This window comes from Hoplias malabaricus, chromosome 5 (assembly GCF_029633855.1).
Source record: "Hoplias malabaricus isolate fHopMal1 chromosome 5, fHopMal1.hap1, whole genome shotgun sequence".
Classification (NCBI taxonomy): Eukaryota; Metazoa; Chordata; class Actinopteri; order Characiformes; family Erythrinidae; genus Hoplias; species Hoplias malabaricus.
Window position 1 is genome coordinate 53810821 of NC_089804.1, and position 27851 is coordinate 53838671.

General features: G+C 37.2%; 1 protein-coding gene and 1 pseudogene across 1 annotated transcript; both read right to left on the reverse strand.

Annotated features, from left to right (window-relative positions):
• Positions 1 to 295: 295 nt before the first annotated feature.
• LOC136696777 (ribonuclease inhibitor-like) lies at positions 296 to 15845 on the reverse strand (annotated as a pseudogene).
• A 2435-nt stretch (positions 15846 to 18280) lies between these two features.
• LOC136697335 (NLR family CARD domain-containing protein 3-like) lies at positions 18281 to 26542 on the reverse strand. The gene is made up of 12 exons (XM_066672371.1): positions 26538 to 26542; positions 25306 to 25398; positions 23434 to 25224; positions 23062 to 23232; positions 22614 to 22787; positions 21512 to 21685; positions 21184 to 21357; positions 20024 to 20197; positions 19383 to 19556; positions 19129 to 19302; positions 18684 to 18857; positions 18281 to 18608 (listed from the first exon to the last, which is right to left on the reverse strand). Exons 1-12 carry the CDS (start codon positions 26540 to 26542, stop codon positions 18599 to 18601), a joined length of 3288 nt encoding a protein of 1095 aa, XP_066528468.1. The 3' UTR covers positions 18281 to 18598.
• Positions 26543 to 27851: the final 1309 nt, after the last annotated feature.

The window sequence follows — 27851 nt, forward strand, 5'->3', positions numbered from 1 at the left end:
TATCCCTACATTGAACTTTTCCATTTCTTAATGTTTGATGTTGAATGAAGCTGTATAATAGAATGTTTTTGATACACTGTAAGAGAACAAGGTCATTAAGCAACATATCGATCTCAATATTTGTGTGCTCAAGAGTCGTAATCTAATAGAAACACAATACACAAAAGTACATTTTTTCTTCACTTATATGATACTAATATTTAATATATTTTTTAAATGCACTAAAGCATGGTCATATCTTTAACATTTTGCTGAATAAAAAAAACCCTCACACTCGAGTTCATCTACAACATGATTTATTTATTGACACCTGTGCCAGAGCACATATTAATAATTAATATATATGATATACGTACTGTTCCAGCTACTTATCTACTTCAGTTAATATCACTGTCTTCCAACCACAGTAAGATCTGTATGATTACAGTAATTCTGTAATGCTAATACATCATAGTTACTATGAAAATGGCTCTACATTTAAATAAATAATATTAAATTAATAAATAAATAAATAATAAAATGAAGAGAATGGTTGACTTTTTCTTTTTTTACCAAATCCTTGGTTTCCATTGCTGGTTTCGTAGGGCAGGGGATGTTTTTACAAGACCCAGTTTTTAATGATCGTTCAGTATAAGCTGGGAAAAGAAACAATCCATGAATATTACATAATTACCCATAGCAACTGTTACCCATTAACACTTGTAAACTTACTTGATCATCTCTAGTTTGTGGTCTGGATTTTCCATTAATGTTGATAGTTGCCTTATGTCTGTGTCTTTAAGGTTGTTTTCTCTAAGGTCCAGTTCTCTCAGGACTGTGTGTTGGCCACTTAGAGCTGATGCTAACATTCCACAGCATTCCTCTGTGATGCCACAGTTGAATAGTCTGAACGTAAAAATAGCTTAATAAATGTATGTTGGAATTAAACAATTTAGCCATGGGTTTCCCCACAAAGTCTCTGCTGAATCCACAGTGTATGGTCAGTTACTTAGAAAACAAGGTAAAGACTTGAATCATATTAAATAGAAGCTTCTAATATTTTCTAGTTTCAAGCAAAGCACTTGATTCAAAGGTTAATAAAAGAAATGCCTGAATTTAGCCAATGTCTCCAAAAGATAATCCATAATACTACCACAAAATGTTTTACCTTATATTCTCCAGTTTGCAGTTTGAATTTTCTAATCCAGCGCATAGTGCTTTCACTCCTGAATCCTGCAGATTATTTCCCCCCAGGTTTAGTTCCCGCAGGCATGAAGTGTTTTTACAGAGAGCTGTGGCCAGTGCATCACAGCATTCCTTAGTTAAGTGACACTGGTTCAGCCTGGTGGGAAGAAATGTGTTATAATACATTTGCAGTAATTTTGCTGTAAAATTAAATGAAAAGGTGTTATGAGACTCACTCCAGTTTTACAATTCCATTTTTTTCATCCTTGAGCACAGCAGAAAGTGGTGTGATTCCAGCATCATTTAGATTATTGTTACCCATATTCAGCTCCCTCAAATGGGTGGGATTTGATTTCAGAGCAGATGCAAGAGCTGCACATCCTTTATCTGTAATTCCACAGTCTCTAAGCCTGTAGAGAAAGAACATTTTTAGGGACTTTTCACTTGCACATTTTGTTGAAATAAATATTTTTATTAAATGACAATTTTATTACAAACAACTACCTTTTGCAGATGTAGACAGAAAATGTAGCCTTTTAATATACAATGTTATTGACCACAGAATTGCTGCTGACTGGGTGCTTTTCATTGACTACCATTCCTACTATTGTGTCCAAGACACTGCTGAGAATAGTCCACTAGCCATAAGTGGTCTAATTGGTAGTAGTCCAATGGTAGCCTTATTCCCTCATGGGTAAAATAGAAGGAGGGCTCATAAACTGCAGCCTTAGATGGGCTACTCAGTAATTATAAACCTACAAAGTTCACTTATAGGAAGTGTTTCTGATCAAATGGCCAGGAAATTAGAGAAAGATAAAACAAAAAGGTGTACACAGAGAACAGTTGTACGGATACTCTGGAACCCACCTTAATATCTGCAGTCTGCAGTTCAAATACTCCACCACCTGTGAGAGCGCTTTCAGTCCTGAGTCTCCAATGGGATTCTGACTCAGATCCAGCTCTTTCAGAGCTGTAGGGTTCGCAGTGAGTGCAGAAGCCAAAGCAGTAGCCCCCTTCTCTGTGAGTTCGCAAAATGCCAATCTGCAGAAATAAATATTTGTCTGTTTCTATCACTATTACATTTAATGGAATATGTCAGAGAATAATTACGTTTGCATAATATTTCCCCAGATTCTCAAGGGTTAGGACACCGTATGACATACTATCAACTATAAAAATATACAAAACACTTCACTGTTTAGCTGAATGAAGCAGGCAGCAAACTTTGGACCATTTAGGTGTGGAACTAAAATCAAATTCCCATTCATGGGTATGCACTTCATGCAGAACAATCATGCAATAAACTGTGTGTTATCGAATCTTCCTGTTAATGGCACATTAGTATATGGGAGGGGGGAAACTTTTCAAGATGGGTGGTGACCATTTTGAAGTCATTTTGGATCCAACATTTGTTTTTTTTTTTTCAATGGGAAAAAATGACAGGGTCATATGACACCTCAAACTTAGTGGGAATTTCACAAGAAAAACAAGGGGGTGCTTGGTTTTACCGTAACTTTATTCTTTCATGAGTTATTTACAAGTTTCTGACCACTTATAAAATATGTTCAAAGTGCTGCCCATTGTGTTGGATTGTCAATGCAACCCTCATCTCCCATTCTTCACACACTGATAGCAACACCGCAGGAGAAATGCTAGCACAGGCTTCCAGTATCCGTAGTTTCAGGTGCTGTACATCTTGATGGTATGGTGTGGTATATGGGGTACAAAGATAGTGGAGCCATTCTTCATCACTGGAAACCCCAAGGCCACTGGATATGCGAAATTGCTACATCATGATGTGTTTTCCTATTTATGCACTGAAGCTGGCACATTCCTTGAGATTTTTCCAGCAAGATGGTGCAACACCACATTATGGGTGTCAGGTCTGAGCATTCCTAGATGAACAGTTTCATGGAAAGTGGATTGGTCATCGTTGGCCAGTTGAATGGCCCTGAAGGTCTCCCGATCTGACCCCCTTAGACTTTTACCTTTGGGGTCATCTGAAGGCAATTGTCTATGCTGTGAAGATGTGCACCTGAAACTACAAATACCGGAAGCCTGTGCTAGCATTTCACCTGCGGTTTTGCTTTCAGTGTGTGAAGAGTGGGAGAAGAAGGTTACATTGACAATCCTACACAATGAGCAGCACTTTGAGCACATTTTTAAGTGGTCAGAAACTTGTAAATAACTCATTACTTGTGAAATTCCCAAAAAGTTTGATGTGTCACATGACCCTCTTCCCATTGAAAAAACAAACTTTGGATCCAAAATGGCTGACTTCAAAATGGCCACCATGGTCACCACCCATCTTGAAAATACTAATATACTAATGTGCAACAAACAGGAAGTTAATATCACCAACCATTCCCATTTTATTAAGGTGTATCAATATAAATGGCCCACCCTGTATAAGGCTGATTCTTATAGCTAGCTAGGAGAAATGCCTAATGTTCATTTCAAGCTTTGAAGTAACTCTGACCTCATTATTTCCAGTTTGCAGTGTGAACTTGTGAGTCCCCCTGAAAGCAGCTCCACTCCTGTGTCTCGTATAGAGTTCCCACTCAGATCCACTGCTTTCAGAGCAGCAGAGCAGCACCTGAAAGCTGAAGCCAACACCTCACAGCACTTTTCAGTAAGCAGACCATAACTTAGCCTATAAGTAGTAAAAGAAAGAGGCCAATCAGTATCGAGTCTGAACATCAACATATCACTAGTAACCTTTTTTTCAAAGTAAGGTATTTTTCTCCTTCTGATGCCAGTGTTGTATGTTAAACTATTCTAAGAGATTATTTAAGATGAAGTCTCACCATAATACATCAAGCTTACAGACTGGATTCTCCATAACCTCCACAAGCTGCTTAACCCCTTCATCTCCAGGGTTATTCCAGTGTAGATCCAGCTCTCTCAGGTGTGAGGGGTTCAACCTCAGAGCTGAGGCCAGGGCAAAACTTCCGTTAGGTGTTACTCGGCAGTCCTTCAGTCTGGGCTCCCACCGATGAGGTTCGTCAGCAGAATATCTAGAGATGCTTGCTCTGTTGGGTCTAACTTTCTCTGGTTGTTTTGAAAGTCCAAAGGAAAGCGGCATTCGTCCAGTCCATCAAAGATGAAGAGAACTTTTCGATTCTGAATGCTTCTTCCTTGAGGTGCCTGCATTTTGAAATAGTGAAGAATCTCAACTAAGCTGAGCTGCTTCTCCTTCATAAGGTTGAGTTCACGAAATGCAAGTGGATAAACAAAGTTTATGTGTTGATTTGTGATCCCTTCAGCCCAATCCAAGACAAATTTCTGGACAGATACTGTTTTTCCAATACCAGCAACACCCTTGGTCAGCACAGTTCGAATGGGTTTGCTTTGTCCATGAACGAAACTGAAGATGTCATTGCATTTTATCGGTATTTCTTCTGTTGTTTGTGTCCTGGACATTATTTCAATCTGTCTTACTTCATGCTCTTTGTTGATATTGCCACTGTCACTCTCAGTGATGTAGAGGTCTGTGTAAATATCATTGAGGATCATTGGGCTTCCTTGTCCAGACACATCACTGTAAATGCATTGAAACTTTTCTTTTAACCTACGTTTATGAACATGTTGCAGCTCTACTTCCATGTTCAAAGATGAGACTGAAGTAGTGAAGACATTAGAAGGATTCCTGAATGGAAGTTAAGACATTTGTTGTTTTATATGCATTGTCTATTTGTATATTGTGTAGATAATAACATACACTTTCAAAAGCTTAAGCTTAACAGTGAAGTCACAGATAAAGACATTGACAATACATTTTTTATATGATGAAAGCATTTTAATTCAAGCTCTTGCTTACCATTTCTATTCATGGGTATCTTTATTCAACAGAGTTTTAAAAATCAGCTTTGTTTCCAGTTTCAGTAGAAATACCTCAGTATGCTCACCTTTGGAAATCAGAAATTGGTGCCTGTTCAAACTTAGGTGACTCCAACATTGAACTGGAACTTTTCATAGAGACAGAACTGGGTCCACCCAAATGGTTCAAGCATCAAAAACATATTTTGTAAATTAGGATTTTTCTTTGAAAAAACATATGCAATATTGCACAATTTTATCGTCAGAAAAAAAAATATGGAACCCTGTTAAAAATAATAAATTTGTCAATATTACACACTCACATTATGTGACAGAATTATGTTAGCTAAGTGTTTGAGTAGCGTTTGGTAGTCTTCTCTGAGAAGCACATCCTTTTGTAGTGAAGAGATACAATTACAATGAACTGATTTAGGTAAGAAATACAAGTCCATATTTAAGGTTTCAGTATCTTTGTATTGTGGTCATCTGTAGTGCAAACCCATGCACAGTTCTCACCTCATCGTCTCAGAGTTAGGAGCTTGTTTACGACAGTTATTCATTGTTGACAGAACATCGGATTTTCTTTTGGATGTCTTGAATTTTTATCACCTGAATAACAAACATTAGTAAAAAAAAAAAAAAAAAAAAGTAAAGCATTGAATGGTACAACGGTGTCAGATTTGGAATTAGAACCTATTCTATTTTCTACATTTGATGGATGCGTTAGAAATTCAGGCCGATCAAGCAGAGTGCCGTTGTCATGTTTACAGATCAAACAAATGACGCAGGGGTGTCAAACCAGATCCACGGAGGGCCGGTGTGGGTGCAGGTTTTCTTTCCAACCCAGCAGAAGCCACACCTCATTCCACCTGTTTTTAATTAATGGATCTAATCAATAGATCTTAACTTGCAGTACTATGGGGCTTCTGCTGAGTTGAAAAGAAAACCTCTGTGAATTTGATTTGACCAATTCGACTTGTTCATAACAGAACACAAAAGTTTAAAATATAGCTAACCTGCTGAGAATTAAAATGTGGCGGTTAAAGGAAATATAATATAAATCCGTTATATATAAAATATAAAATGTCCGTTTTAATGAAGGGAGCAACACGTCAGTATATGTCGTTCTTGTTTTTACAGTATGGAATGGATTTGTGCCAAAAAAAATAAATAAAAATAATCTCAAACGTAAAACATGTAACTTGCAAGCAAAATATCCAGCTCTGATGTTTGTGCTCCATGACTTTTGTGCATGAACTCTGAGTTCTGCGCGTGCTTTCTCAGTTTTGTGCTCTAGCTGCAGTATTTTGTGCGTCTGATCCCTGAGTTTTGTAAGCAGTTTTGGCGCAAACTTCTCGTGGGTGCGTGTTTTCTCCGGGTTGCATTCCCATTGACTAATAAGTTTTTGAGTGACATCTCAGTTGTAGCTCAGCAGCAGAGACACAGGAGAGATTTTAACCTTAAAACATTAAATATTTTACCATGAAAACAAACCTGTTTGTCTCTCGTTTCCAGATACTAATCTGAGGCAAATACACAGTGGTGTCTGTGTTTTGCACAGGATGAAATAATAAAATTGTGTTTATTTCTGTTTATTTGTAAAATAATATTAATGACTGCTTGAGCTCAGGTTCAGAAACATGTACTAACGTCACAATCGCTGTTTAATGATTTGAATTCCCAAATTTTATTTTGAAGATCAGAGTTAATCTGTTTTTAACAATTGCCATATGTGCATTTTGTTACAGGAGAAAAGGTCAGAGAAAAGAGAAACATCACAGAAAAGAGTGTTCCTGCTCCTTTGATGAATACAAATTTAATAAAGTTGTATCAAACTTTTGCAAAGTCCACTGTCATTTTTGCATTTTGTGATGAAAAATCATTATCGTAATTAACAATCATTAATGATTATTACTATTGTTATTATTATTAATAAACAAGAATAGGTGAAGTAACAAAAGTCAAAATGTTCTAACAGTATACATTTCAAGCAAAAATAACTGTTTAAATATAGCCGCAAGCGGCAAAAAATGGTGTTCTCGCATAATGCTCAGTTTTGCAGGCCATAGGCCTAAGCCTTTAAACAATCATTAAATACATCCCAAAGAGTTAATGTACCCAGAACAAAGTTTACATTAGGAAAATGTGTCGATGAGGTTAAGTTAAGCAGCGCCCCCTATATGAAATGTCATGCCATCTCTGACGTGCTACTTTTAAAAGCATGTCTCTGAGTAGAATCTGAAATTTGAACCCATTTGAGTAAAGTATGTAGGAGTTACAGGCATTCAAGTGAAATATGTCATAAGCCAAAGAGGTTCATTTGCATATTGACAGCCATCTTGAATCAAAAACACAACATTATTTTGATAATTGCTGAGAGTCTGATTCATGTCAACGTTTTGGCACCAATCTCAAATGAATTGGATGGAAATTCACGGACTAGTTGACAAAAGTAGGTTTTAAAAATTGTGCAAATTAGCTCAAAATCTAAGTGGGTGGAGCTAAATGATCAAAATGGCAAATGAGTTTGGCTTATGCCAAGGAATCAGAGAAAAAAAAAAGATTTCGTCTCTAGGCCTCAGTGTAGGAGATATACACCTCAACGCATTTTACTTTGCTATAGTGCCAACATTAGGCCAAGGAGTGTCATTTTCCTTGGCTGAGTCATTTCACACCTGCTGTACCTTGCTGCCAAGTGTGGTGTTTCTGAGCCTTAGTCTTTGCTCCACATTGCATTTTGTATAATACCTCAGATCCAATGTAGTTAAACAGAACAATGTGTAGTCTTAGACTGCCATCTGCTAGGGAGAAATAACTACTTTCCCATATTTTTGCTCTGCATTGAATGATAGGAATGCATATACAAAAATTTTTGAGCGCATAGTGATATGTGGATATTTACCTAACATGGACATATGTGGTATCAGCCAAATCCTAAAGACCTGAACTATAAAAATTTCCAATAAAATGTTGAACATTCATTACTATGTGGCTTCCAGGCCCCTCTCAATAATAGAGATCCAACATTCATTCATTCATTCATTATCTGTAACCGCTTATCCAATTCAGGTTCGCAGTGGGTCCAGAGCCTACCTGGAATCATTGGGCGCAACGCAGAGATCCAACATGAATTCTACAAATCACAAATGCACCTACAACTCAAGAATGCTTTCCCCAAAAGTTTCAAAACTTCACATGCTTGATCAGTATGAGGATCATATGAAATTATTAAACTGTGGTGCCACTGCAATCCTACATGGCACTATAACACAAAAAAGTGTTAGATTTTGATCATATTGTTCATGCTGCCAAGCATGTCTGTCAAGTTTGGTCTTGATTGGGCTTAATTTGTTTAAGTTATAGCTAAAAGAATTTATAAAGCTCTGCACACTTCAGTTAATTGATATATTGTGGCAACAGCTGAACTTTTGTTGACAATTATTTACTTACAGCTTCGGCAGATACCAACAAGGTCAATTGTTTGGGCATAAAGTGAAATTCCAGGGACTAGTTCATAAAGCTTCAATTTCAAACAACTGGCCATTGAGAAAATATGATGCATTTTTTGACAACACTTGCAAAACAAAGTTGTGAGGCCCTCTGCAGAGTATACAGAGAAGCAAACTGCATGTCAATATGCTTAATTTTCGCTGAGATATATCTTTACAAAAAATTTTATGCACTTAGGAAGTGCCACCAGGGACATACCATTCAAATCCCATGATGATTGTACCTTGTTAAGGTTGTCAAACAGCTGTTGACAGCTGATTGGCTGATGACACTCACAATTTTGCCCGAATCGAGTTTTCCTTAATTTTCCACTTATAGCCTTGCCCACAGAAGCAGCATGCCAAACGGCTGTCCGATCCGCCTTGCAGATGCTGAGATATAAACTTGTAGTGTTTACAGTGTCCCCTATAGGAATATTGGCTCCTCCTTTGACATGTTACGTCAGAATCGTATCTGGAAGTGCATTATTAAATTTGAACACATTTAAGTAAAGTATGAAATTGTTATAGATATTTTAGTAAAACATAAAATAAGCCAAAGAAGTTAATTTGCATATGGTGGCCATCTTGAATTGAAATTTCAACTTTTTAAAATCATTTTTAAACTTCAGACTCCTGCTAACAATTTGACACAAAGCTCAAGAACTCCACGGAGGAGTACGCAAAAGTAGGTTTTTCAAATTATGCAAAATAGCAAAAAATGTGGGTGGAGCTTAGTGGTTGTATCAACCTTTTTCATTCTGCAGGACCCAAGGAATCAGGAAAAAAAAATCATTTCTACAGCACACGGGGTGGAAAATCTTTTAATGAAAGCGAAATCCTTCGCTGTAGCGCACCCCTTGAGGCCAATTGGGCTGATATTTTGCACCTGAGTATCAGGACTGACTACTACCTCTTGACCAAGTCTCTATGCCTTATGGTTTTGGCTGTGCGATTTCAATTTAAGGCAGAAAAAGAAAAAGAATAATAAATATAGCCGCAAGCAGCGATTTACAGGTTTCTTGCTGTCTATGCAAAGTATTTGCTTAATTTTGGTAATTTGAGGTCATATACAACACTGGGTCATTGGGTTTCTTTGCAAATGCCGCATTTCTGAGTTTGATTTGTCTGTGGGCCTCTCCAAATTATCAAACACTCACAGACCAGGAGAAATTAGAGATAATCCTGGGTGATGGGCTCACAGCCCCCTTCGCTGCACAGTGTGCATCAGTCTGTCACAGCCTGAGAGACAGTGGGCACCCACCTCAGCATAACCCATGCATCACTACTTATAACATATACACAATAAGTATGTATATGTACATGCTACAAAGCTTGTATATATATATATATATATATATATATATATATATATATATATATATATATATATATATATATATATATTCTTCAGTAATGGCTTTGAATGCATTGCTGAGAATAACTCACATATGTTTGACCGCGAACTAGTCTGTGATTAATGACTTAATATGGACATATGTGGTATCAGCAGAATCACAAGAACCTGCTGAACTTTAATAATTATTTAAAAAATGTCATTACTGCGTGGCATCCAGGCTCTACTTAACACTGGTGTGAAACTTGCATTCTAAACATCACACAAACAGCTGTAAGTCAAAAATGCTTTTGCCAAATGTTATGAAAAAACACAAGCTTCTTTCATATGTGTTTCAGAATAGATCAGTACATTTTGTTGGTACTGCATCCTTAGGTGATGCTATAACAAATTAAAAACCTATTTTAAGACCGTGAATGTGCATTTTTATCATATTTGACACACTTTTTTTTTTTTTTAAATAGTTGCAATTGCAATATCGTTAGACACTAGGGAGAGTATACTAGGAAGCTAATATCATGTTGATATGTTAAATTTTCACTGAGATATTCTATATTCCAAGTTTAAAAAATAAATTTCGCCCCCTATATCGACACAATATTTTTTCTGCACTTACAAAGCGTTTCCATGAACATACCATTCAAATGTCATGATGATTGGGCAATGTTAAGCCTGTCAAAAAATCTATGAAAAAAAAAAAAAGAACTTTGATTGGCCGTTGACATTGTTAAATGTGCCGGTATCGAGTCGTATTTAATTTCCCATATGTAGGCTTGCTCACAAAACCAGCATGCCAATTGTCAACTTAATTGGCCATGTAGATGCTGAGATATTGGCAAAAAGACATTATTAGCTATAATAGCGCCCTCTATAATATTTCATGCAACAGCAATTGCACGCTACCTCAGAATCATGTCTTGAAGCAATGTATGAAAGGTCGTCTGAGTTAATCAGGAAGAAGTTACAGAGTAAAACTTGCCATTCACGGTACAGGTTCATTTGCATATGTCGACCATCTTGTTTCCAAATGTCAGGATGTTTTCAATAATTATTGACCGGCTCACTCCTGCGAACGTTTTGACACCAAGATCATGGGGATCAGATGAAGATCCAGGGACTAGTTCTCGAAAATAGGTTTATATATAATATGTTATTTTTACTTACCAAAAAAAGGCCTTTATCTGAACATGAAGCACACTACAGTTAACATGCCAGTCAAATAAACATAAGAATTTCATGTAAAAATAAATACTGTATGATAAAATTAGCATATTCCAGCAAACACACAACGTTGCTTGTCACAACTTTGTCTACTTTCTTACAACGTTGCTACAGCGTTGTCAAAAGGTGGAACTGATTACATTGTCTGAACAAAATTGTCACAACGCTGTCACAAGGTTATTATTAAATAACGTTGCCGTATGGTAAAATGATGACCTATTGGAAACTTTGAAAAAATCCAGAGTACCATACCGACATAATTTTATTATTTATTATTTAACTATTACTATTAGGGTGGGACTTGATTAAAAAAATTAATTGAATTAATTTGAAGCTTTGTAATTAATTATTCGAAATTAATCACATTTTAATCACATTTCAATATTTAGCATGAGAAATATTGATTTAATTTTGGTTGATGAATGAATCAACGAACATAAGCTTAAATTCAAAATCTTGTTTATTTTCCCACCAGTCCACTACCAGTGAATTGGTCGATGTGTCTGACATGGATGTGAACCCAGACATGTGGTCGAGTGTTGACTGGCGACACCGTTTGCATTACCGTAATCCCTCTCTACTTCGCCTTTTTTCCCAAGGGGGCTTTTTTATTTACATGTTTTAGACTAGGCCTGTAGGTGACAAAATATATCGTTTACAAGTGTTTCTTACGTACAGTACATGTATTGTTCATGTCCACATCCGAGAGAAATTTACTTACGATAAATCACAGCTTAGGAATTAATCTATTAAAGAAACTGGTAGGATATCATATGTAGTTCCAGCTGAAAAACATTATAGAATGACTGTTTAATGCAAAGGGTGGGTTGTTAACAGTAACAGGGAGGGTTTTAAAAATCCAAATACTCGTTAAATACATAAAAATATCTTTCCTCTACTTCGCGGAAATTCGTTTTTCGCGGGTGGTCTTGGAACGCATCCCCCCCGAAAAATGAGGGATCACCGTACTGTTAACATTACTGACCTGGGCTAGCCCCAACACGTTTTGCGCTGAGTTGGTAACGAACGGTGGATGTGCTCCTGTGATAAGTAAACTCCTTCCTGCATAAAGTGCAAATAACAACATTTTTGTTTGTACTTCGATCTGGAAGTTTCAGGTATTTAAATTTCCCATCCACCAGCGTAGTCTCTTCTGCCATCTCCATGATGTTCATCACATTGTGCGTCGTTATAATTTCTATGCCTGGAACTCATGCACTGAGAAACTTTCCATGGTGCAAAGTGCGATTAAAATGCGTTAAATTTTTTATTTTGTTAATTTCCCCGTAATTAATTAATCGAAATTGACGCGTTAAAGCCCCACCCCTTATTATTACTATTATTTCAGACAGAAGTTGACTTGGGTTGAAATAAAATTTAGATGCGGCGTATATAATTGCTGGGTGCACTTGCACATGCGTTTGGTTAAACCCGTGCTCGTCAGGGCGTTGTGGTTTGACGCGTTTTGTAATGGATTCTTCAGCGGAGCCGTAGATCTATACACGGACCCTCGCAAAATCTGTAAGTACAAAAATAATTTCTTTCAAAAAACATTTGACCTTGAATACAATTAATTTAATGTATTTAATTAATACTTTGATTATTAAATGTGAGTTTTAATCATGGTTAAGCCTAGTTGCTCTTTCAGTAACATGCTAGAAAATTAGTGTTAGCTAACCAGTAAATTTACTTCAGAATTTAAATGTCGTCCATATCCCATGAAAAGTGATGTTTATTGTACTATGATCATTTGTTTATTGCCAGTATTACAAAATATACAAAAATGCAAACCATGAAGACTGATATGACCAAAAATAATTTAGTAATGTTATTTATTACGTTGGATATTACATAAACAAACTATATTTTGTGACTTTTCTACCACAAGCAACCACTCTTTTCTCAGTCACAAAACTTAACTTATGCTATGTGCTCTTTATTTCAGATTGCTATATTTTTTACCTGTTTGCATATTAACACAGTAAGGTAGGTTTTGATGAAACTTTATTACATGAGCATACAGCTCTTTTTTATTGGTTATTCTATATAGTATATAATATTATATATTATTTTTATATTTTTTATCTTATTTTATTTCACTGATTCTGTAAATGTGTTCTTTTTGTCTCTATCTTGCTCTCTCTCTCTCTCTGTCTTTTCTCTAACCCCTCTTCAGGTTTTAGCTGAGTTCCAAAAGGATACCCTGTATGAACCTCAAAACTTCCTTTACAACACCTCATGATACACATACAGCCACACTAATCGAAATGTACAGTGTAAAGACCAGAGACAAGATGAGAAGATGAGATTGTAAATGTATTTATCATATATGGTCCATAACAGGGATATTTATTTCCTGTCCTAGAGGGCTGGTGTCCAGCACAGTTTGATGATTTTCATGTTCTATTTCTCTATTAATTGCTGGCTTTAAAAGGGTCTTCCTAAGTGGGGAAATTATCCAACAATGCTGGACACAGGCTCTTCAGGATCTGAGGTGAACATCCCTGGTTTACAGTAAACTGAGTTGTACTGTTATTCTGTAATTCTGCACTTTAGATGTGATTCTCTTCCATCTTGTAAACAACAGACACAGAAGGATTACATCTCTAGAGATACTGCCACAGGGAGTGTGAACCAGTATTAAAGACCTGTCTGGTGAGTTTTCAGACATTTGATAGTTCTTTTTAGACATACTGAACAAAAATATAAACACAACACTTTTGTTTTTGCTCTCATTTTTCATGAGCTGACCTCAAATATCTAAGACTTTTTATGCACACAACAGGCCTTTTGCTCTCAAATATTGTTCACAAATTTGTCTAAATCTGTGTTAGTGAGCACTTCTCCTTTGCCGAGATAACCCATCCACCTCACAGGTGTGGCATATCAAGATGCTGATTAGACAGCATGATTATTGCACAGGTTTTGGAGCACAGCAAGTTTTCCAAATTAATAATAATAAAAGGTTGTCTCTGATTTTTAAAAGATTTGCTTGAATTTTTCTGTAAATACATTTGATATCAAAATCAAATGTAAATGAGCCAGAAAATTTTGTTTCTGAAAATATATTTATTTTTATTGTAAAAGGTTTCAGGAAGCGTGTAATTAAAATTGAGTGAGCATGCAAGGACACTATAATTTTGCATATATTTTTTGTTTTTATTTAGGATACCCATCCTTAGGAGTCTTAGAATGAGGACTTAGGAAGTGGAGAATAAAACAATTGTTGAAGTGATGGAGTATGATGACCTTGCTCAGGAAATACCACAGACACTTGTGAACATGGCCATTGTCATTGAGGGAGCAGTGGTGATGTAATGTTTTTTCATTTGACCACATTCTTCATTATGCTTTTTGGACTGTTTTATGCACTGAAATTGAAATATCCAGACGGACTAAAACAAAAAGTTGAGGCAAAGCATTTTTTGTTGGACTATGAAACAGATGCACCAACAGAATTCAGTCCCCATAGAGCAAACTCATCAAGCCCTAGATGGTATGTCACATGTTTGAAAGTGTTCCTGTTAAGGTTTTGGCCATTTTACACAGATTTATGACTATAACTTCCCTCTTCAAGAATTCAGTCTCTATTTTAGAGAACTGGCATTTTGCTGGTTTGATAGTTTCACAAATTTGGAATCTTGCTTAAATTCAGCACTTTCAAAAACAACGCAGATATTGTCTGCTTTGGTTGCCTGCACCACTCTAAAGCATGGAATTGGTGGTAAATTTCAACTGATTGAAATATGTTCAGATGTGGACTAAATTCTGCAAAATCCACCAGTTTGGAATTAGAAAATTCAGCAATTTAAAATGTAAGTAAATTGTCTGGTTTTGTTTACAGTGGTGCAGCCAAAAAAATCTGATTTGTATTGGCTGTAAATTCAAAAATAATTTATTATTTGTTCATTTTCTTTTCAAGCTGTTGGATGTTGGTTATAACAAGTTTTCAGATGTGGACTAAACTTACAGTAAACATATATAATATTTTGTATTTATGTTCTACTAGTCTAAATTAAACACAGTCACACTAATAATTTGCAGTCTCCTCTTGATAGTGGAATTAAAGGATTGTTGACAGAAAGAGGTTTTGGCAGGGTTTATCTTAAAATTATACCATTTTTATTTATTTATTTTGTGAGGGGGTTTTTGCATTTGCTAAGGCTGTGAGATTAATAAAACCAAGCTTCTTCCTTCAAAACCAATGTCTCTTATTTCTTTATACTTAACACCAGTTGTACAGCAAACACGATTATGTTTTGACAACGTTGAAATGTAATTCCTCAGAAGGTTGTGACAACGTTGGCACAAACTTCTGAGGAATTTGATTTCAACGTTGTGACAAAGAAAAAGACAACGTTGTGGCCACCAAAAAAATACGCTGTCACAATGTAACTGTGTTTGTTGGGGTATTGAATTAAGTCATGCTTACCAACTCTGTCCTCTGATAAAATTCTCCGAGACAAGCTTTGGGTTATTTTAACACACCCAATAAATGTAGCCCATTTTTCTTTAGTATAAATTTCCTCTTGGCTTCAAGTGCCGAAATTAATGCCCTTTAAAATGAAAAAAATAATTAACCTAAAAAAAACACTGACTGCTTTGCTCACTGAGAAAACCAAAGAAAATAGTCAATACCTGGATTAGTCGATCTCACTCCTCTCAAACTGAAAGTTAAGTTAGACACTTAACCACAAATGCCTAGTTGAAGCCCGGAGAAGACTTCAGTCCATGAAGTCCACTGCTGCACCTCCGCCCAGAACACTCGACGGTCCTTGTGTCCTGCTTCGTAATACTCTTCTTTACACTGTAGAGTTAAAAGTTCAGCTGAGCGAAATATCCACTTAGTTAGAGGGTGAAGCGACGGTCCGAATTTAACATCAGGAGCTATAGCTGATATGTTACTTGGAGGGCCCTTTTCTCACGTCACACCGGAAGTATGTAACAGCGGTTCGTGTACAGGTGTTCACACAAGCAGCACAGTGGCACCTACCACGTAGGAATTCTCTCGAGCTTCAGGGAAGAAAACCCAACCTAGCGAGCGTGTAATGCCTGGCTAACACTAAATAATTTAAAAGCATTTTAACACTTGCTGAACCGATGTTGAAAACGCGCGACACCCCACACAAAGCCACTTCACAGTGCTTTATCGTTTTATGTCCTCAAAGTCCCCACACTACACACTTTCCCATCACACACCGACAGATAGCTCCCCTGCTCAAAACCTCGCGGGGGACGTTTCACTTAACTAAAAGAGAAGAGTACGGGATTTACTGTAGTGACTGAGGATTTGTTGCAGAAAAGTTCTACTGTTTCCATGACAATGGCAGTAACACAGCAAACAAGCGGAAAGCCACAATTCTGCGCGAGCGCAGATATTTTGAGCGAACATGAAGGTTCCTTGAATGCACACAAGGTACACAACAAGAAGAAAAAATTCTGAGAAATTGTGATATGGAATCAGATTTGTGCCAAAAAGAATCGCACAAAAAATAATCTAAAACGTAAAACTTATAATTTGCAGAGTTTTGTGCGTTTTGTTTCTCAGGGTTGCGTTCCCATTGGCTAATGAGATTTTGAGTGGGATCTTAGTGCATCGCAGGCATTTTGGACTGCGCATGCGTGCACCTTGCTGCAGCTCAGAAGCAGAGAGTCAGGACAGGACGTTAAAAAGTGAGTAACTTTACACAAACACGAATTCTCGCTGTACTTTACTGTTTTAAAACGTTGAAATACCTAGATATATAGTCCGACAATCAATGTAGATATTGAGGTAATGTTCGGTCTAAAACAAAACATTAAATGTTTTACTGTGTAATGAAGGTTGCTTGCTGAATGCGCTGATACGTTAAGATTTTAGCAGCAAACACTCCTGTGTGTCGGTCAAGACATCAAAGACACAGAGACATAGGTTATATTCTGGATTGATGTAGTGGATTGGGTTGACATTGAAGTTGAGTCATGGAATATTGAGCAGTATAACTGAAGGACAGGGTTACAACCAGGATGGATGATGAATAGTATTTGAGTCAGGAATAAACAATAGACATGTTCAGTATTAACTAGTATGTGTACTATGTTGTCGCTACGTTGTCAAAACCTTACCTTACCGGATGATGGATAATGTTGACAGATTTAATTATTTCATAGTGCAAGGCTGCAGGGCGCATTAAGTAAATATATAAATAGTTCAACAATTTAAAAAATTATTTAAATAATACAATTAATAAAATGTTTAATCATGATTAAATAAACAACAAAGAAGTTAAGGTTTTATTTCAAAATGTAATAATTACGTTTAACAACATTTAATTAATTAGGTCACATTTTAATTAATTATTTATTTATTCTTTTAATTATATAATGTTGTCACAATAACCCTCTATAGATAATTCCATGTTTTTGTTTCATGCAGTAAGGCAATGAATGGCGATCAAATCTCGCCAAAGAAGTGCACGAGGTATGGGATGACAAGTATGGGATGACCTGTAAAGTTTCATGAGCAAACAAGAAACCAGACAGCTCCAGTGTAACATAGATCTACTCCATTCAAATGAAATTTAACCAACTACATATTAAATGTGAACTGGCATTGTAATATCTGCTGCCAAAATATTTTGTTCATATTGATGGCACAGGAAATATTTTTGCTGTCCATTTTTTCCTGTCTGTTGTGCTTCAATTTGTCTTTGTATGTGTGACTGTTTTCTGTTACTTTGATCAGCTGTGTATATTGATTTAAGTGTCACACTATTCCTAATAAAATACCTGAAAAATCCATAGTTGTTTGTCACTTGGAACTGTTTTACAGCGTCGGTGCTGAGAGAGGACACCACTAAATGTTTGCCAATACAATTAATTTACTCAGTGACAAAGATATTTAATTACATAGTAAATATAAGTGTATCAGTACATTACATCGGTATCCCTACATTGAACATTTCCATTTCTTAATGTTTGATGTTGAATGAAGCTGTGTAATAGAATGTTTTTGATACACTGTAAGAGAACAAGGTCATTAAGTAACATATCGATCTCAATATTTGTGTGCTCAAGAGTCGTAATCTAAAAGAAACACAATACACAAAAGTACATTTTTTCTTCACTTATATGATACTAATATTTAATATATTTTTTAAATGCACTAAAGCATGGTCATATCTTTAACATTTTGCTGAATAAAAAAAACCCTCACACTCGAGTTCATCTACAACATGATTTATTTATTGACACCTGTGCCAGAGCACATATTAATAATTAATATATATGATATACGTACTGTTCCAGCTACTTATCTACTTCAGTTAATATCACTGTCTTCCAACCACAGTAAGATCTGTATGATTACAGTAATTCTGTAATGCTAATACATCATAGTTACTATGAAAATGGCTCTACATTTAAATAAATAATATTAAATTAATAAATAAATAAATAATAAAATGAAGAGAATGGTTGACTTTTTCTTTTTTTTACCAAATCCTTGGTTTCCATTGCTGGTTTCGTAGGGCAGGGGATGTTTTTACAAGACCCAGTTTTTAATGATCGTTCAGTATAAGCTGGGAAAAGAAACAACCATGAATATTACATAATTACCCATAGCAACTGTTACCCATTAACACTTGTAAACTTACTTGATCATCTCTAGTTTGTGGTCTGGATTTTCCATTAAAGTTGATAGTTGCCTTATGTCTGTGTCTTTAAGGTTGTTTTCTCTAAGGTCCAGTTCTCTCAGGACTGTGTGTTGGCCACTTAGAGCTGATGCTAACATTCCACAGCATTCCTCTGTGATGCCGCAGTTGAATAGTCTGAACGTAAAAATAGCTTAATAAATGTATGTTGGAATTAAAGAATTAAAGTCTCTGGTGAATCCACAGTGTATGGTCAATTACTGCATGCAATAACTGGAACTGCATGTACTTAGAAAACAAGGTAAAGACTTGAATCATATTAAATAGAAGCTTCTAATATTTTCTAGTTTCAAGCAAAGCACTTGATTCAAAAGTTAATAAAAGAAATGCCTGAATTTAGCCAATGTCTCCAAAAGATAATCCATAATACTACCACAAAATGTTTTACCTTATATTCTCCAGTTTGCAGTTTGAATTTTCTAATCCAGTGCATAGTGCTTTCACTCCTGAATCCTGCAGATTATTTCCCCCCAGGTTTAGTTCCCGCAGGCATGAAGTGTTTTTACAGAGAGCTGTGGCCAGTGCATCACAGCATTCCTTAGTTAAGTGACACTGGTTCAGCCTGGTGGGAAGAAATTTGTTATATTACTAATGCAGTTCAGTTTGCTGTAAAATTAAATGAAAAGATGTTATGAGACTCACTCCAGTTTTACAATTCCATTCTTTTCATCCTTGAGCACAGCAGAAAGTGGTGTGATTCCAGCATCATTTAGATTATTGTTACCCATATTCAGCTCCCTCAAATGGGTGGGATTTGATTTCAGAGCAGATGCAAGAGCTGCACATCCTTTATCTGTAATTCCACAGTCTCTAAGCCTGTAGATTAAGAACATTTTTAGGGACTTTCCACTTGCACTTTTTGTTGAAATAAATATTTTTATTAAATGACAATTTTATTACAAACAACTACCTTTTGCAGGTGTAGACAGAAAATGTAGCCTTTTAATATATAATGTTATTGACCACAGAATTGCTGCTAACTTGGTGCTTTTCATTGGCAGAATACCATTCCTACTATTGTGTCCAAGACACTGCTGAGAATAGTGCACTAGCCATAAGTGGTCTAATTAGCAGTAGTCCAATGGTAGCCTTATTCCCTCATGGGTATATTAGAGGGAGGGCTCCTGAACTGTGCAGCATTAGATGGGCTACTCTCAGTAATCATAAACCCACAAAATTCACTTACAGGAAATGTTTCTGATCAAATGGCCAGTAAATGTAGATTTAAAAAAAGGTGTACACAATTATCTGGAGAACAGTTGTATGGATACTCTGGAACCCACCTTAATATCTGCAGTCTGCAGTTCAAATACTCCACCACCTGTGAGAGCGCTTTCAGTCCTGAGTCTCCAATGGGATTCTGACTCAGGTCCAGCTCTTTCAGAGCTGTAGGGTTCGCAGTGAGTGCAGAAGCCAAAGCAGTAGCCCCCTTCTCTGTGAGTTCGCAAAATGCCAATCTGCAGAAATAAATATTTGTCTGTTTCTATCACTTTTACATTTAATGGAATATGTCAGAGAATAATTACATTTGCACAATATTTTCCCAGATTCCCAAGGGTACGGACACTGTATGACATACTATCAACTATAAAAATATACAAAACACTTCACTGTTTAGCTGAATGCAGCAGGCAGCAAACTTTGGACCATTTAGGTGTGGAACCAAAATCAGATTGCTATTCATGGGTATGCTTTTCATGCAGAACAATCATGCAATAAACTGTGTGTTATCGAATGTTTCTTTATATAACTGTTAATGATGTTAATTTTTGAATTTATGATACAATTTTGTAGAAACAAGATCAATTAAAATAGAAATACAGGGTGGGCCATTTATATGGATACACCTTAAAAAAATGGGAATGGTTGGTGATATTAACTTCCTGTTTTTGGCACATTAGTATATGGGAGGGGGGAAACATTTCAAGATGGGTGGTGACCATGGCGGTCATTTTGAAGTCGGCCATTTTGAATCCAACGTTTGTTTTTTCAATGGGAAGAGGGTCATGTGACACATCAAACTTATTGGGAATTTGACAAGAAAAGCAATGGTGTAACTTTATTCTTTCATGAGTTATTTACAAGTTTCTGACCACTTATGAAAAGTGTTCAAAGTGCTGCCCATTGTGTTGGATTGTAAATGCAACCTTCTTCTCCCACACTTCACACACTGATAGCAACACCGCAGGAGAAATGCTAGCACAGGCTTCCAGTATCCGTAGTTTCCGACTTAAAAAAGGCCACCATGGTCACCACCCATCTTGAAAAGTTTCCCACCTCCCATATACTAATGTGCCACAAACAGGAAGTTAATATCACCAACCATTCCCATTTTATTAAGGTGTATTCATATAAATGGCCCACGCTGTGTAATAAGGCTGATTCTTATAGCTAGCTAGGAGAAATGCCTAATGTTAATTTCAAGCTTTGAAGTAACTCTGACCTCATTATTTCCAGTTTGCAGTGTGAACTTGTGAGTCCCTCTGAGAGCAGCTCCACTCCTGTGTCTCGTATAGAGTTCCCACTCAGATCCACTGCTTTCAGAGCAGCAGAGCAGCACCTGAAAGCTGAAGCCAGCACCTCACAGCATTTCTCAGTAAGCATACCATAACTTAGCCTATAAGTAGTCAAAGAAAGAGGCCAATCAGTATTGAGTCTGAACATCAACATATCACTAGTAACCTTTTTTTCAAAGTAAGGTATCTTTCTCTTTCTGATGCCAGTGTTGTATGTCAAACTATTCTACGTGATTATTTAAAAAGAAGTCTCACCATAATACATCAAGCTTACAGACTGGATTCTCCATAACCTTCACAAGCTGCTTTACCCCTTCATCTCCAGGGTTATTCCAGTGTAGATCCAGCTCTCTCAGGTGTGAGGGGTTCAACCTTAGAGCTGAGGCCAGGGCAAAACTTCCATTAGGTGTTACTCGGCAGTCCTTCAGTCTGTCAACAGGTGAGGAACGTATACTTACTTTGTGTTAACACTGGAGAATTGTGTAGTCATAGATTATTAGTAGGCAATTCAATTAGCTTTTGATGAAACACTTAACCTCAGGTGTTGACACCACAAAAAAACCCACAAAACCACAAATCAGAGCAGTTCAAAATTCAGTAGTAGTTCAAAGCTAAAAAAAATGCAGCTTCTCTATCTCAAGGCTGTGTGTTGCCATGATAATGTATAACTTTGTTCACCAGTGATAGAGGGCATTGTTTCCCTGGTTTGTGACACAGAGACACCCAGCCATACACATGTTTTCAAAGAAATGTGATTCATCAGACTAGGCCGCATTATTCCATTCCACATCAACAATCCCTGCCTCGAGTCCTTATGCTCACACCCTGGCGGTGGACAGGGGCCTGCATGGGCACAATGAGTAACTTGTGGCTACACAGACCCATATGCAACAAATTCTGATGCACTGTGGTGCACTGAAACTTTTCTAGCAGCCAGCATTTCATTTTTCAGCTAGTTTGGCTACAGTAGCTTTTCTGTGCAATGGGAAAAATGTGCTTGCCTTCACTCTCCATATGCATCAGTGAACCTTGGACACCTATGATTCTGTTACTTATTCAATAGTTGTCCTTCCTTGGGCTATTTTTGGAAGATGTTAACCATTGCACACATGTAGTCCAGTTTCAAGGACTTTGTTCTTGTTGTTTTTAACATATCCCACCCCTTGACAGGTAACACAAGGGGTAACAAGATAATCAGTTTTATTTACTTCAGACGTCAGTGGTTTTAGTGTTTTGGTTGATTGGTGTATATTCACTTCCAACTATGGCACAGTTCTATAGAGTATAGCTGTAATTTAGATTCAGAAACAGACCTGACTGATTTTCCATTTACAAAGATACCAGTAGATGTAGTCACCTTAGTATCTCTAGTTTGCACTGTGGGTTCCTCAGCTGGGAAGCTAGTAACTGAATTCCTGCCTCTCTGAGGCTGTTCTCACTCAGGTCCAGTTCCTTTAAGTGTAGAAGTTTTGGAATAAGCTCTGAGGCCAGAATGGAGCAACCCTGTGGTGTGATTCTACAGTAGGAAAGCCTGCAGATACAAAAGAGAGAAAAAAACTAAAATTATATTTATAAACACTCAAAGTATATTTATCCATCTTCATTTTCTCTTCCTGGCATAGGTTTAAATGCCACAACTAAATATTTCAAGTAGAGATATACCAGCCTTGCCCTTTAGCCCCTAACTCTAGGTTTATTATAATACATTATATGTTCTGTTATATTAGGGGAAGGAAGGGAATTGAGGCTTCCTTGTCATCATCTGTAATTAATCCAGTAATCTGCTGGAAAGACAGAAGCCCTACCTGAGTTTCTCTAATTTATTTGAATTTCCCAGTCCATCTGTAAAACGCCTCAGTCCTGTGTCTCCTATGGAGTTACCACTCAGGACCAGCTCTCGCAGCCTTGAGGATGTGGAGCTGATTGCTGAACCCAGTGCTTTACAGCATCTCTCAGTGAGGCCACAGTTATCTAGCCTGAAGAAAATTTAAAAAAGCATCATTTGGCAAAAACAAAAAGGAAGTTCAACTAAAAAAACATAAAATCAAAGCATGTTCTGCTGTAGGTGCAGGAATTAATTGGAGTTTAATATTAATGAGGCAACACTTGAAAAACAAAATGCAATAATTTAACTTATAAACAACTCTCACTGCATCAACTGTATAAGGCCTACTTACAGAGCGATTTCAGAAGCTTTGACCACCAACATCAGTCTCAGGACGCCTTCATCTGATTTGCTGTACTTCTTAAGATCAAATACATCCAGTTTCTCCTGTGATGTCAAGAGCATGAACACCAGAGCTGACCACTGAGTCAGACAGAGTTTGGAGTAACGTTCTGAGCTCAGGTAATGTTGGATATTCTTTACTAATGAGAGCTCATTCAGTTCATTCAGACAGTAGAACAGATTGATGGATTTCTCCGTTGATGAGTTCTCCTCTATCTTCTTCTTGATGTAATTCACTGTCGCTGCAGTGCTTTGAAAGTTGCATTTGAAGTTGCATTCTAGCAAGCTTTGGAGCAGGGTCTGATTGGATTCTAGAGAAAGGCCCAAAAGGAAACGGAGGAAGAGGTCCAGATGGCCATTTTCACTCTGTAAGGCCCTATCTGTTGCATTCTTGTGCAAGTCATAAAGTGGATCAGATCCACTGCAGCTTTTCTCATCAAGAACATTCCAGTTCTGGATTTTGCACATGATAAACACGTATACGGCTGCAAGAAACTCTTGGATGCTCAGGTGTACAAAGCAGTAAACTTTACTCTGTGTCAGTGCACATTCCTCCTTGAAGATTTGAGAACATACTCCGGAATAGATCACTGCCTCTTTAATGTCAATGCCGCAAGCTCTTAGATCTTCCTCATAGAATATCAGATTGCCCTTTTGCAGCTGCTGGAAAGCTAGTTTACCCAATTTCAGAATCATGTCTTCACCGTCAGCCCCGTGATTCCTAGAGTATCTGACATTTTTAGCTTTGGTTTGGCTCAACAGGAAGTGTGTATACATCTGAGTCAGTGTCTTGGGAATTTCTTGACCATCTGAATCACCTAACATTATTTCTAGGACAGAGGCTGAAAGCCAGCAGAAGACTGGGATGTGGCACATGATGAAGAGGCTTCTTGAGGACTTGATATGTGTGATGACCCTCTCAGCTAGGCTCTGCTCACTTATCCTTTTCTTGAGATACTCCACTTTCTGTTGGTCATTAAAACCACGCACCTCAGTCACCAAGTCAACACACGAAGGTGGAATCTGACTAGCTGCTGCTGGACGAGTGGTTATCCACAGAAGGGCATCTGGAAGAAGGGTCCCACTGATGAGGTTCGTCAGCAGAACGTCTAGAGATGCTTGCTCTGTTGGGTCAAACTTTCTCTCATTGTTTTGAAAGTCCAAAGGAAAGCGGCATTCATCCAGTCCATCAAAGATGAAGAGAACTTTTTGATTCTGAATGCTTCTTTCTTGAGGTGTCTCCATTTTGAAATAGTGAAGAAGCTCAACTAAGCTGAGCTGCTTCTCCTTCATCAGGTTGAGTTCACGAAATGCAAGTGGATAAACAAAGTTTATGTCTTGATTTGTGATCCCTTCAGCCCAATCCAAGACAAATTTCTGGACAGATACTGTTTTTCCAATACCGGCAACACCCTTGGTCAGCACAGTTCGAATGGGTTTGCTATGTCCATGAAAGGAACTGAAGATGTCATTGCATTTTATCTGTATTTCTTCTGTTGTTTGTGTCCTGGACAATATTTCAATCTGTCTTACTTCATGCTCTTTGTTGATATTGCCACTATCACCCTCAGTGATGTAGAGCTCTGTGTAAATATCACTGAGGATCATTGGGCTTCCTTGTCCAGACACATCACTGTAAATGCATTGAAACTTTTCTTTTAACCTACGTTTATGAAAATGTTGCAGCTCTACTTCCATGTTCAAAGATGAGACTGAAGTAGTGAAGACATTAGAATGATTCCTGAATGGAAGATATTTTCATTAATATGGGTAACTAATAACATACACTTTCAAAAATTTTTAAATGATGAAGTTAGCTTACCAATTAGAGGTGGAAATGTCTTCTGTTGCTATGACAGCTTCAAGCGGTGATGCTCTTCTGCCTGACTCGCAGTCAGCCTCCAGGGAGAAAAGCCTGGGCCGTTTTAAAGAGCTTTAAAAATGTAAACACATTGACATTGCAATTCTTCTAAAATAGTGAAATGTTTTTCATCCACACTTTTACTCACATTTCTATTCATGGTTATCTTTATTCAACAGAGTTGGGAATTTATTCAGAAGTCAATTGAGATTTTAAAAACGGTGTTGGATCTAGTTTCAGAAGAAACATCCCCAATATGCTTACCTTTGGAAGTGAGAAACTGGTGCATGTACAAACTCAAGTGACTCCAAATTCGAATTGGAACTTTTCATAGAAACATAACTGGGTCCGTCCAAATGGTCCAAGCTTTAAAAACATAACATATTTTATAAATTAGGATTTTTCTTTAACAATATATGATACTGTAATATAGCACAATTCTATTGTCAGAAGAAAATGATGGAATCCTATTGAGAAAAAAAATCTGTCCTCAAATAGCACACATTCACATTGTGATGTAATGATTTTAGCTGAGTTTTTAAGTGGTGTAGGGCCATCTTTGAGAAGCACAATTGTAGTGCACTGTGGTGCAGCAGGTAGTGTCGCAGTCACACAGCTCCAGGGACCTGGAGGTTGTGGGTTCGATTCCCGCTCCGGGTGACTGTCTGTGAGTGTGTTCACCCCGTGTCTGCGTGGGTTTCCTCCAGGTGATTGTCTGTGAGGAGTGTGGTGTGTTCTCCCTGTGTCTGCGTGGGCTTCCTCCGGGTGACTGTCTGTTAGGAGTGTGTTGTGTTCTCCCTGTGTCTGCGTGTATTTCCTCCAGGTGACTGTGAGGAGTGTGGTGTGTTCTCCCTTTGTCTGCATGGGTTTCCTCCGGGTGCTCCGGTTTCCTCCCACAGTCCAAATACACAAGTTGGTAGGTGGATTGGCGACTCAAAAGTGTCCGTATGTGTGAGTGAGTGAATGTGTGAGTGTGTGTGTTGCCCTGTGAAGGACTGGCGCCCCCTCCAGGGTGTATTCCTGCCTTGCGCTCAATGATTCCAGGTAGGCTCTGGACCCACCGTGACCCTGAACTGGATAAGGGTTACAGATAATGAATGAATGAATGAATATAAGTATTAGCCCATATATGAGGTTTCAGCATTTTTGTATTGTGCTCTTGTGTCCAGTGCAAACCCATGCACTGTTCTCACCTCATTGTTTCAAAGTTACGAGCTTGTTTGCAACAGCGATTCATTGTCGACTGAACACTGGATTTTCTTTTGGATGTCAAACGTCTTGCATTTTTATCACCTGAATAACAAACACAAATAGATCACAGTAAAGTATTGATCTCTCACAAGTGTAATAGCCTTAAATCAGAGTTAAATAAAATATTGTCATAATACGGGCCGTTGCAAAAGCCTCTAATCCACTAATCCATCACTGACTAGTTTGTGTTGTCTATTTGGAACAGCTAAGGATGTGTTTTTTTTTTTTGCGTTTTTAGGTTTGGTTAAAATTTTTTTTTAAATAAAACATAAAAAAAAAAAAAATATTGAGCCAAAGACCAGGCTTTCACGCTTATCAAACTGTTGCGTGGGTATTTCATCAGAAAGTGAATGGTGAAATCAGTGAAACTGCATTAAATAACATGACAGTACAACAAATGGCAGTACAAAGAATTCCCCGTCTATTAATGGTCAGTCGTGCACACACTATGTTGAAATACAAAAAAAAAAGGAACTGGACTGCACAGTGGTCACAGAGTGGGTCATGTTTGTTTGAGAGGTCAAGGAATTTCCATAAACTCAAACTTTTGGGTTGTAAACGTCTAGCTCCTTTGGCACATTAAAACACATTTATGTCGTTTGTATCATTTGACTTCTAGGTTTACATCTTCTGTGTGGATACATCAGTTTAATCAGTTAAAATTCTGGGGGGAGTTTGACGTTTGTGACTTGTGTGTACAAACAAATACATGTTGTTTATAAAACATGCAACATATCAATGTTTTTTTATACTTAATATTACTATACTTAACTTACAGTAACGTAATTAAATTACATTTCTTTTTACCCTAAATAGGCAGTAGGGAGCTATTTAAGATTCTGCCTTGTTTTATAAAGTTTACTCCCTTAGTTTTTCAAAGGTGTGGCGAGGCTAATGCAACTGAATTCCAATTTTTTTCATCATATTTTAAACAATTTAGCGTGGTTTTATTTTCAACACAATTCAAACATTTCCTCTAGACCATCAGTAGAAGTGTTGAGAAAGAATAATTACATTCCAGTCAAATAAACATAAACAAAAATCTAATGTAAAAATAAATACTGTATGATACAAGTCCTGTAGTAAATTAAATTATACTTACAAAGTCTTACAGAGGCAGCTGGTGTTCACAGATGCTAATGAGTTCATTCCACAGTCAAAACTGTTCTTTATTTCCCTTTCGCTTCTGCTTTATTGTTTGTGGCAAAGGGGCGGAGTTTGGTCTTTAACCTTTTATGGTAGAAGCTTCCTTCATG